Source organism: Nuphar pumila, chromosome 7 (assembly GCF_984573655.1).
Source record: "Nuphar pumila chromosome 7, dmNupPumi1.hap1.1, whole genome shotgun sequence".
NCBI lineage: Eukaryota > Viridiplantae > Streptophyta > Magnoliopsida > Nymphaeales > Nymphaeaceae > Nuphar > Nuphar pumila.
The window spans coordinates 619,819-632,340 of NC_143255.1; the positions used below are offsets into that span (position 1 = coordinate 619,819).

The 12,522-nt window shown below is 43.5% G+C and overlaps 1 protein-coding gene across 1 annotated transcript; it reads right to left on the reverse strand.

Moving 5' to 3' along the window:
* Positions 1-2,685: 2,685 nt before the first annotated feature.
* On the reverse strand, positions 2,686-10,381 carry CHL (chloroplastic lipocalin). Its single transcript, XM_090013475.1, has 5 exons — positions 10,253-10,381; positions 8,771-8,906; positions 4,178-4,414; positions 3,773-4,063; positions 2,686-3,217 (listed from the first exon to the last, which is right to left on the reverse strand). The coding sequence occupies exons 1-5, from the start codon at positions 10,300-10,302 to the stop codon at positions 2,939-2,941; spliced, it is 993 nt and encodes a 330-aa protein (XP_089869601.1). The 5' UTR covers positions 10,303-10,381; the 3' UTR covers positions 2,686-2,938.
* Between the last annotated feature and the right edge of the window lie 2,141 nt (positions 10,382-12,522).

Sequence of the window (12,522 nt, forward strand, 5' to 3'; positions counted from 1 at the left end):
GTGTGGCAGAGATAAGGGGAACAAGTGCAAGGTCCAGACTGGGTCCACTAGGCTCGCCCGCAGGGAACACGATAGGAGAGGAGGGTTCGGGTAGAGCTGTGGGAAGCTTGTCGGTAGGTGAGTCCAGTGGTTGGTTAGTAGATAGGCTTGAACTAGGAGGGAAGGCTACTGACCCAGTCACTAGCAATACTAGGAGGTTTACCTGAGTAAGTGGGTTGTTTGCATGGGAAGTAGGAGTCATTAAACAAGACATGCCAAGAAATGATTTTTTTTTAGTTTTAGGGTCAAGGCAATAATATCCCTTATGTCAATTACTATATCCCAGGAACACACACATAGTGGATTTGAAATCCAGTTTATGATTTCTGTATGGGCACAAACATGGATAACAACCACATCCAAAAAGTTTTAGAAAATTATAATAAGGAGACTTCTTTAATAACACTTCAAAAGAACACTTTTACCTGTGGTTGGTGATGGGAGTTGATTGATCAAATAAACCAGTCTTCATAGCATATAGCCAATAATTTTGACTAACCAGGTTAGGCCATCAAGGTAAGGGTCGTGTCCATAATATGATGATGTTTATGTTCATCACTCTCGTTATGCTCATGTGTATGGGAACATGAAATCTGGTGGCTTATGCTACATGAATCAAGGTACTGAGCTATAGCTCTGTATTTTCCACCCGTCAGTATAAAGGAACTCGATTTGCTTGTCTGTCTGTCATATTCTTAGCATACACTTTAAATTTTTGGAAGCTAACTAGAGCATCAAATTTATTCAACATGTAAATCCAAGTGTATTTTGAATAAACAACAAAATGATTATCATATAAAAAACCATCATCAGAAATAATGTGTGCAGGACCCCCACATATCAAAATAAACTATATCTAATAGTCTAGAGATAGTGATGGAAGCAGAAGAAAATGAAAGATTATGACTCTTTCCAAGTTGACAGGCTGCACACACTTCACTCAAACTACTTTTGTAAATAGGCAACTTAAATTTATTAACTACTTGTTGAACTATTCTAAGGGACGAATGCCCCAATCGCTGGTGTCATCTCTCCAATGAGGTTCTCTCTCTCACCATTGCATGATTGCTTCTTTCCACAGGAATCTGATAGATTCCATTCTTACTCATACCTTTAATGATGACCTTCTATGATGTTTGATCCTTAACATAGCAACAATCAAGATAAAATTCAAAAAACATGTTATTATCATGTGTAAACTTCTGTATTGAAAGGAGATTTCTCTTTATATCAGGCACATGCAAAATTTAAATAGCATAAGAGGAGAATCATAACCAGATATGCAAGAAGAACCAACATGTTTTATATTCAAACCTGAGCCATTACCAACTTTTATTAAATCAGGTCCATGATATTTTGATTGAACAGATAGATTTGCCACACGGGTCATAATTGAAATTTTGAAGGAATTATATTATGACAAAAACCCTTTGAGGATTTCCATCACTAAATCATTATCGTCCACAGGTTTACCAGCCACTTCGAGCTGATGGATGATTTTCCTTGCTTCAAGGAAGAACTTATCTATACATTTTGACCCCTTTTTCAAATCTTGAAATTGGCTCTTTAATTGAAGAATGTGAGATCAAAGTGAGCAACATAAGACTGCTTCAGGGAATTTCAAACTTCAAATGAGGTCCAAAGACCCACTATTTGGCTACGTATGGGTTCTGACAATGATGAATTTGGCCAACTCAATAAGAGTTGGTCGTGTCTTTGCCATATGGCATATTCAGGATTAAGATCTTGTCTCCTATTATTGCTTGAATTTATAAATTTTGGTGGACACGGCTTGGAGTCATCCACGAATCCCACTAACTCATACAAGTTTAGGATATGCAAGAACTTAGATTCCTAGAGAAAATAGTTCTATGAGGTAAGCTTCATAGACATAAAATATTTAAGATTGGACGAGGCTAAAGGATGAAACAAAGGTGAGAGAATGTTACCCGAACGAAGACTTGCTCCATTGATGGGGAGGACTCTGAAGAGGGAGATTCCATGATGAATCTCATGAGGCTCAAATACCATGAAAGAGATTAAGACCCTTGATTTAACATGGTTCAGTCAATAGACCTACATCCACGATTTGATCACCCATGCTGAAAATCATGTATGGGTGTTTCCCTTAATGCTTATTTATATTTTACATTGGGAATTAGAGACCTATTCAACCACTCTTCTGATCGGTCTCTTGTTACTTTTAGTAACATACTACAAGAGGAATGTTTTGTTTCTTAACAAATTGAGACTCTGCCAATGTGAGGAATTCTTGGATTTCCTTCCTATTGGATTCCTTTCTGTTCTTGTACTCTCCAACCGTGTGAGCTTCCTTGCTATTCTTGAACTTTCCAATCATGTGGGCTTCTCTAGATGCTTCCAACGTGTAGGCTCCTTTGGTTTTCTCCTCATTGGATACGCCACCCAGAGTGGATCTGTTGTCCTGTAGATCTGGATCCAGTGAACCTGGAATGGATCCTCTAACAGTAATATGAGCAAATTCCTGGCATGACAGAACATAGAGGTGTGCCTCTAATCTATCTGAAATTCTCATGGAGGTGCAACAAACATATGAGGCTGTTGCAACTGGCTATGCGGAAACTTAAGTACCTAGATACTTTGTGTTCTTATCAAATCAAGGCATAAATCCCATATGAATAGCTTATATTTGCAATTCCAAGTGTGTTACATGCTACCAATGTATGAGCAGACAAAAACATCCATATGAAGCTATACACTTAGGCATTTCCACTGTTAAACATTACAGAAATACAAGAGCAGTGCTATTTCCAGCTGAATAAGAGTCAAAGACAGACACATTGGATATCACATCCATTAATCGCCCTCTGAAAACTAAGAGAACAAATAAAAAGGAGAATAGTAAAGGCAACTCTTCAAGCTATTTAAAGTAGAGCTCGATGAGTTTTTTCAGTGTATCAAGTATGCTAGTAAATGGATTAAACTCAACTGAGGCCTTCAATTGCAGATCAGGAAACTGGTTTGTTAAGGCCGCTTTCATCCCTGACATGGACATCATAAGAGCAAGCTCACTTGAAGACATTACCTCACAGTCCTGCGGAGTATCTTTAATCGTGGTGGGATCATATCCAAAATTTTCCAGGTAAGATTTGTATTTCTCAATGAATTCTGGCCCAGGATTCGGGGTACGCGAGTATATCTGAAACATCAAAAATTGGTCAAGACTTCAGCTTACCTGAAAAGCCAACTTCAAGATCATCAGCCTCACAAGGCCAATTAGTTCTTGTACCAAGGCAGCATGGCTAACTTTGTCTGCTCATGCAAGATGTAAGATAAACTGAGTGGAATGGAAAAACTGTTGGGACATGGGATAACTTGGAACAAATTACCCAAGCCCTGAGTCAGATCATTTGGTGAATAAACCCATTGAGATCATGAACAAGTAATTGCTACAAAGTCGGACTTATTTCTTTTTTTCGAACAGCCAAGCTTGGGGATAGCCCCATTGGATTTGAAACCAAGACATCGTGGTTGTGATAGTGTGACTGCCAGTCCAGCCATCTCACTCAACCTAAGTTTTGTTTGCTTTTTATTTTAATCAGAAAAGTGTTATTGAGATAAATCTCACGAGAAAACCAGATGAAAGTTGACAGTCAGTAAAAGAAGATACATGAATTGAACACACATAACTTTGTGCACAACTGATGAGAATCTTATTCAAGTTAAAGAACGGAAGACCACTTTCCTCAATTACCTGGATAAAACTTCTGTCTTTTGCTCCAGAAACAAGAGAAAAAGTGTCATAGTCTGTTGCAATCACATCATATGGCTCTTTAGGAATGAAAGGCAATGTAGGGAAACGGAGGTAGCACTTTTCCTTTATCATTTCTTGCATCTCTAAGGCAGTTTCATTTTTCTGAATATCTTTCTCAGACAAGCACTGAACTTTTCCTCTTATGCCAGTAATATATCCATCAGGGCCACCATGAACACAAAATGTATCAACTTGAATAGATGGAGTTTTCGCATCAAATGAATAAACACCCTGCACAACAAGTGAAATGGTTTACCAATTACCAAACATTAAACTCCACAGTGATATCTGTATAGGAACATATTGAACAAAAGAACTTACAAGAGCATCAAATACTGAGAGTACCTGGGTACAGTGGCAGTCTTCTTGTCCTTGGCCAGCAAACCCACGCTTAAGTGAAGCCACCTCAAACCATCTCCCAGAATATCTTATGGGATCGAAATCCTTAGCTGTCATACCTCTCATCATAAGTTGTCCACCTCTTTCATCTGCCATTTGATCCAGGGGAAGAACTATGCTGGTATCTGTGGTAGATGCAAGCTGGCACATGTTATTCATATGAAATAACTCTTCAGCAATGACCTGGCCATGAGAAATGAAAAGGTCTTAAAAATCGGGCAAAAGTTTTAACCTCGAACAACTTTTGTGATGATCTCTCCTATCTTCTGAATTCAGTTTCCTGCAAGAAGGGCTGATTTTAGAAATGACACTTTCCTTACCTTGTCTGATGCTTGACTTGCATGCGAGCTTAAGTTCTACTTAAATCCTACCCACTATCTGATGCAGGGCAGGATGGACCCATACCCATACCGCATGACCCGTGACCCAGATCCAGATGGGGCTTTTAAAAAGCCTCATCTAGGGTTGCGTGCAGGAGGACAGACTTTTGAAGAATAGCCGCAGCCTTTCTTTTTGCTCAGCGTTGTTCCTTTTTTTTTTTCCAGTCGTTTTCCCTTTTTCTATTACGGTTCATTGTTTATCTTTTCTCCATTTACATTCAACACATTGTTCTTGACATTGATGTTGAAATAAAAATCAAGCCTCACCATAGTGGTAGGCATTATTATTCTTTTCTATTCAGCATGTGACCATGTGGGTCGTGCCTTTGCATAGCCACCATCAGGGATACGTGAGGCTGAAGGTTGTGTCAAGGAGGTCGTGCCTTCACTGCCATCAGCAAGAACACTCATCATCAAGGAATGAGGAAGCCGACACCCCCACTGCATCAAAGTGGTATCAGAGCCAGCGCCTCTTCCTTCGTCAGCGAGATGGTTTCAGAGGTGAGGGGCGATCCGGCGACGGAAATTGAGCAGGAGGATGCCAGCCACACAGACCCAATGCTGTGGAAGATGGAAATGATGACAAAGATGCAGGAAAACGTGTTGCGTATCAGCCGGGACGTGGCAAGCATATCATGGCGACTTGATGGGGTCGAAGGACGAGTCGCCACCCTTGAATCACCGATGGAGCCATGCGCAACCTCAAGGCAAAGGATGGGGGCTGAGTTGGAGGTCGTAGCAGGTGCGGAAGCAGTCCAACTGACGCCCTTTCAGGCCAACTGTATCGCTCTCCCGCAACCAACATTCCCCCCTCCCCCCTCCTCCCAGGTTCGACAACAGCGACGTCACACGCGGTTGGTACCCTCCATCTGAACCAAGAAAATAGGGCAAGGCAACCCCACGTCGCGGGTGCAATACTGCCCTGGCCTAGAGTCACATGGGTTGCGCCGCAGGCAAGGCTGCGCCTGCAGGACCCCAGCGTCACGCCGGGTCCTGCCGCAGGCCAAGGGGCTGTGTCGCAGGTTGGGCAAGACCTGCAGGGCCCCAGCGTCACGCTAGGTCCAGCTGCAGGCCTGGGCTTGTGGCAGCGATACGCGGGGACTGCGCCGTAGATCGGGTCGGGTCTGCATGACCCCAGCATCACGTTGGGTCTTATTCCAGTCCTGGGTTTGTCAATCCGACCCGGTAAGGATCCTCTCTGGCCTCCTGATCCCGCACGGGGAGGCCCCGTGGCAGCACATCTGCGAGCGGGAGCAGGTGGGCCTCTTTGGATTGGGTCGAACCCAAGAGGGTCCGGTCCACTATTCACCTCAACAGGACACAGACCTGGTTCGCTGGGACCATCCGTTGGGTCTCAGAGAGCGGGTTTGGGTCTCGAACCCCTTCACCCGACCTACCCAATTGGGTCTGGTTCGCGGACTGCCCCAAACCAGGTCCAACCCATTATTTTTGAGCCCCAAAATAGATCCAATGCCGACTCAGACCCGTATCAGACCCGGACAGAGCTCCTGTTTGGATTTGAGCCGGGTCGAAACCAGACCCACAGTCATATGGATCGCGGATCTATTTCAAACCAAGCCTCTTATCCCTACAACTCGATCCCCGATCCAACCTATCCACATCTGGGTCCGACGAGTAGTTTAGGAATAGACCCGATCCACATCCCATCGGGCAAATCAACCCAACAATATACCAACCAAACCCTATACCCAAGCCTGAACTAACCCAGCAACCCAACTCTGATCCAGAATCCAATACCGTATCCGACCCAACTCAAGTATCCTAACCCAAACCCATATTATGCCATTCCTACCCACCTAGAATCCGAGACCCATCCACCTTACCTTGGACCTCCTGTCATCCCGGTGCCCCAACGCCGGTCGCAGCAGAATCCCACCCACGGGCCAGCCAAACCGAGACAGATTCAGCAAGGATCGGCGCGACCTGAGCGCCGACCACACGTCGTGAGAGTACAACAACACAAGCAGCCAGGCGAGCAAAACCGCGATGATGATACTTTTTGGAACAAGTACCCCGCAGGCATGGTGGAGGCCCCTCAGCAAAGAGCACCAGAGCGCCCCTCCATGTACGGGGTGAAGTTGGAGCTTCTAGAGCTCGCAGGTCGGTTCGACGCGGAGCAGTTCTTCGACTGGTCTTTTGTCGTCTAGTTCTTGTTTGACTACCATGATGTAGTTGAGCACCGTCGTGTCTCCACAACCTCCACTCGGTTGAGAGGCCTAGCACAGACGTGGTGGGTTGAGTTGCAGAAGTCGCGAGAATGGCAGAGACTAGAGCGCGTGCAATCATGGGAGGAGATGCAGAGGTTGATGCAGTCTAAGTTCGTGTTGTCTGATCACGCTGAGAGGGCCTACAAGGAGTACCTGACCCTGCGTCAAGGCACCAATACCGTGGCAGAGTACACTGCTGAGTTTCATCGTCTTTCCCTACAAGTGTAGATTGAGGAGACCGCCCGCCAACAGGTCACGAGGTATATTTCTGGTCTTCGTCCTGCTATTGCTGACGACTTCAGTTGTATTACAGTCGCATCAATAGATCAGGCAAGTAGTTATGCCATGAATGTGGAGAAGAAATTGAAAAGGAGGCAGGGACATAGGACATCCCGTAGTGATCAGTCCAATCAACCCAAGTCGAGTTTCCCAACCAGGGGAGCGAGCTCCCGTAGGAAAGAAGACTCAAAGCCCACCCCTGGAGTCAACCCTAACAAACCCGATCAATCTAGACCCGCATACCACACCCGATCCAAAGGTAAGCCTGGTGAGTCCACCGTTCATTGTTTTAGGTGTCAAGAGTTAGGACATATTGCATCCAAGTGTCCCACCATGAATAAGAACACTCATCTAGCAGAGGGCATTGTTGAGTCTGCGTCCGATAGTGAAAGCGAGGGTGAATCGTTTGTTGAAGGGAATGACGAGGTGAAAGTCGTAGATTTCGATGGCAGCATCGAAAATTTGTTAACCATCTGTCATGTGTTGACCACATACCGAGAGTCTGCCCCGACAAAATGGTTGCGAAATAATATTTTTAGAACCCGGTGCAACTGTGAGGGGCGTGCGTGTGATGTTATTATTGATACCGGGGCGTGCGAGAATATGGTGTCCGAGAGTGTCGTGTCCACCTTGAACCTAAAAACAAAAAAAATGTCCCAACCTTATAAAATGGCATGGTTCAAGAAAGGCAACGAGGTGCCCATCACCCTGCGTTGTCTAGTTCGGTTCTCCATGAAGGAGCATTACCACGATGAAGTGTGGTGTGATGTGGCACCTATGAGTGCATGTCACATCCTATTGGGACGTCTCTGGCATTTTGACCATAAGACCATCCATGATGGTCGTAGGAATACGTACACATTTGTCTTTAAGGTCCATAGGATAGTTCTCCTTCCCACCAAGGAGACCGGGTTGCCCCAGCTAGCGGGCCTATCTGACCGATCTTCCCTCCTTAGGCTGCCTGAAACTTGGCACCTTTCTCCTACATTTAATGTGTCTGATCTATATGCTTACTGTGGAGACAACAAGTCATCAGAGCCGACTTCTTTCCCACCAGGGGAGAATGATGCAGGGCAGGATGGACCTAGACCCATACCGCATAACCCGTGACCCGGATCTAGATGGGGCTTTTAAAAGGCCTCATCTAGGGTTGCGTGCAGGAGGACAGACTTTTGAAGAATAGCCACAGCCTTTCTTTTTGCTCAGCGTTTTTCCTTTTTTCTTTTTTTTCCCAGTCGTTTTCCCTTTTTCTATTACGGTTCATTGTTTGTCTTTTCTCCATTTACATTCAGCACATTGTTCTTGACATTGATATTGAAATAAAAATCAAACCTCACCATAGTGGTAGGCATTATTATTCTTTTCTATTCAGCACGCGACCGTGTGGGTCGTGCCTTTGCATAGCCACCATCAGGGGTACGTGAGGCTGAAGGTTGTGTCAAGGAGGCCGTGCCTTCACTGCCATCAGCAAGAACATTCATCGTCAAGGAACGAGGACGCCGACACCCCCACTGCATCACTATCTGTCTAAACTCTTTCAAACTAACAAGTTTGGTAACATTGTCTTTCAAATGGTGAAGAATTTATTCCATTTACTATGCCTAGTATATTGATCATTCAGTTAACAAAGCTTATTAACTCGATCAACTTACCTTCTCAGGTGGCAACAGTAATAGACATGAGGCCGCAAAAGTGCCAACAAGTTTCTCAGCAATAACTTCACTGCTTACAGCAGTGCGACCAAATGAGCAAACCACTCTTTGTCTTCCGGCTGAAAAGTACCTCCTCCTGTCGGTACAGGAAAGTGCAAGTATTAATTACCCATGACATGAATATTAGCAAGATCATTGTGACATCCAACATTTTAGAAGCATTTCAAAACAAATTCCATTGAAATGTCACCACATTTCAAGTTGTCATGATATTATCATGATTCCACAATGACCATATCATGACCCTTGAAGGCCAAAGCTTTTGAAAGATACTAAAAACAATCCTTTGAAGAGGATTTTCTAAGAACAAAATTTGTGACCATAAACATGAATCCTATAACTCATTGACACGGATGCTGTTTAGGGTATCGTTTTTTACATGTCAACAGCAGCATTAATTAAATTCAAAACTGGGGACAAGAAATGGTCCAAATCCTACTAATTAGCCTTGAAGAATTAATATGCATCAAATTTTAAGGGAACGGCTGGTTTTATTTACTTTTCCAAGCCACCTGATTGTAGTTGCACCCCCCTGGACTTGCAATACACATTTTTTGTTCATGCAGTGACATCACTCATTACTAAAACATCTGCGTTCAACTTCACAATGCGGAGGTCGTCTGTCAAAGATTCAGTTATCATGCGATTCAATCTTGAGGTACTAGACCAAGATGTGAAATTGAAGGTTGTAACTGTGCCAATATTTCTGAAATTTTGCACTGCACAAAGACATTGCATGTATGTCACAAAATTCCCCATCCAATACACATCGGTTTTTCCCACCAATTGTAAGCTAACCATATGGAAGACAACGCCCCGTTCATGCTAAACCTAGGGTTTCCTTACATTCCTCTAAGATGATATTGATGTAATACTTGTCTAGACATACTGCATTCAAACTGGTCCAGTTCGTACTTACATTTTGATCAACGCTTCCAATTTGACAAAATTGAGCTCCATTTCCCAATCTTATTACAGAATTCTCTTCAACCAACCATACCCCAAAAGCCTTTCCCAATTTTAAACCACGAGAAGGTTGGCAACGACCATTCAACTACATAATTTTTCAGATTGCTATTTGCGCAGGAGCAACTAAGATGGTAATCAAGAATCCAACGTTGGATTAGGGGGGTGAGGGTGCGGGGGAAGAAAAAGAAATCCAACCTTAAATCTCTTCTCAATTATAACATGGTTTGAAGCATTCATTAACGCCTGGTTTCACCAATCAGATTTCCGAAGCCACTAAGACTAGATTTCTACGAAGAATTTTTCACAAAAATGAACAATGTGAATCTTAGAGGATCAATCAGTATAAACCCAAGAATCAGAAGCTCAAGAAAACTTAGAATCACAATCTGCATTCTGCACATGAGAGAGAGAGAGAGAGAGAGAGAGAGAGAGCTTTGATTGGGGGTTTAATACCTGGGTAGAGATGGAGATAATGGTAGAGCCGACGATATTTGGAGAAGCATCTCTCTCTCTCTCTCTCTCTCTCTCTCTCTCTCTCTCTCTCTCTCTCTCTCTCATTTGTGTACGTGGCTGAGTAGCTTATAACTTTTGCCGTGCCTCTTTGCTGTTAGATCACCCATCCAATCGTCTGATCATAACTTGGGCCCAGCCTGATTCCCGGCTGCACCTCCAAACCTTTAGGGGTTTAGATAGCCGCTTGTTAAGTCAAGTTTACCATTGGTCAACGCTAACAGGGCCATCAAATTGGATGGGTTGATCATCAAGCATGAGTAGTGGACTAAGGCAAGGCTTGGTCAGTGTGTTCAGCAATGAAGGTGTGCCTTGGATTGGACTAGAGACAGGTGATCATCTTTATTTACCTTTGAGAAGAATTCCATGTCTACAGCAATGATTGTGACATGACATCTACATTGAAGGGCCCACTCGAAAGTGCTACACAAGAAAATGCCATCTTCAGAAGACACTAGCATGACTGTTTTTTTTCGCTGTGCCTTCTGAATTGAACGTAAATCTGCTTGTTCTACACAGGAATTGCACGGAATGGGAAAGTTTCTGCTTATACTGCAGGAGGTCTACTATTTATAAAACTTTGTTCCGCCAGAAAAGATTCCAAATCACATGGTGCACCTTGTAATTCTGTTTCGCATGCAAATGATAAAATGACTCTCATTTGCCACCGGTCTCTCACGCTCCATTTTCTCATGTTTGTTTTGACGTAAGAGAACGGAGCACATGAGAATCGTTCTCTCGTTTCCATGAGAAAATGATTCCCATTGGGATATAAACAAACTTCGCTGGCTTTGTTTTCCTTTCCGTTGCAAACGAAATGAAAAAATGAGGAAAACGATTAGCTGGACGGCTGCCAAAAAAGGTTATCGAAGGCCTAGTCTTTGCTCTTGATGTTTTGGTAGGCCAAAGTCTTACTTGAGTAGGGCTGATAAATGAACCAAGTTCATAACTTGACTCAGTTTGACTTGGTAATGAGTTCACTCAAGCTCAACAAATAAGCCTGGTTTTAGGTCATCACAAGTAGGGATGGCAGTGGACCCGGGGAAAATGGGGCCCCATCCTGCCTCACTCCGTTTGGACACGGGGATGAAGGTTAAAATCCATCCCTGTGCGGGGAAGGACTTATGCTTTCCCCCGCGCCACCCTGTCCTGATCTCCGCCTTGCCCCACCCCACCTTGCCTCCATTTGGACTGGGGATGGAGGCGGGGTGGAGGTTAAAATCCATCCCCGTGGGGGGGATAGAGGTTCGGGTTTTGAGACGGGGTGGGGGTGGAGACCCCATCCCCCACCCCGGTCCATTGCCATCCCTAATCACAAGCTTGATAGGCAAAATGAACCAAGCTTGACAAGGGCTGTGAGGCCCTGTGAGCTTGACAAGGACTGTTGGTACTTAGGCCCTGTAAGCTGAAAGTTTAATTTTTCTTTCCGTTCTCTGAAATTTTTCTTATGTAAACAAAGTTCAATTCTTTGTTCCTCCGGAAAAAAAAAATCAAATGAGCTGGCTAGAGCTCTATTCAAACTCATGTCGAGCTACTCAGGCTCGACTCAAAGCTCGTATTATACCAAAACAAGCCAACTTTGAACAAGGCAAGCTCACCTCAGCCCTATACCTGAGCCCAAACAAGACCACGCTTGAGCTCCATGATAATGCACAAATTATGAACATTCAGTAGCTCACTTTTTTTAATGTGATGCTTTCATCAGTGTGCGAATAGTTCAAATGATCAGGGGGGCAGCCAACGTCACAGGGACACACCATTTTGGCTGTGTGTTCCTAGCGACACTAGCAGACGCACTGACACGTCCGACATTATTTTAATATTTTTAAATAATATTTTATGGCATTTTAATTTTATTTTAATAAAAAGCCATTTTAATGTTAAAATATTCAAAATTATTTTTTATTGATTAAAATTTTTAAAAAAATCCAGTGTCCTCGTGTCCCATTTTGAAAAAAAAATGGAACTTTCAAGTCAAATCCAAATCCCACACTCTCGAGCCATTGTGACATAGGGGGCAACCATCATGTGCCTCAAAATAACAAGTCACTATCGTAGTCACAAATATCTTCTATAACACATTCCCAAAATATTAAAATTTCAATTTATCATCTATTTTCAGCACCTCAAAGATTTTATGAAAAATTTTACCAGAGATTTTAAGGATAAATACTTAATATTATTTCTAAATTTTCCACGACTTTTCAAGTATA

Bases quoted from the DNA above. Each gene is read 5' to 3' on its own strand.
- CHL (XM_090013475.1), bottom strand. From the start codon at position 10,302: ATGCTTCTCCAAATATCGTCGGCTCTACCATTATCTCCATCTCTACCC. The intron at 8,907-10,252 runs GTATTAAACCCC...CTGTACCGACAG, and splicing joins TTATCTCCATCTCTACCCAG to GAGGAGGTACTTTTCAGCCG. The intron at 4,064-4,177 runs GTACTCTCAGTA...CTTGTTGTGCAG, and splicing joins AAGACTGCCACTGTACCCAG to GGTGTTTATTCATTTGATGC.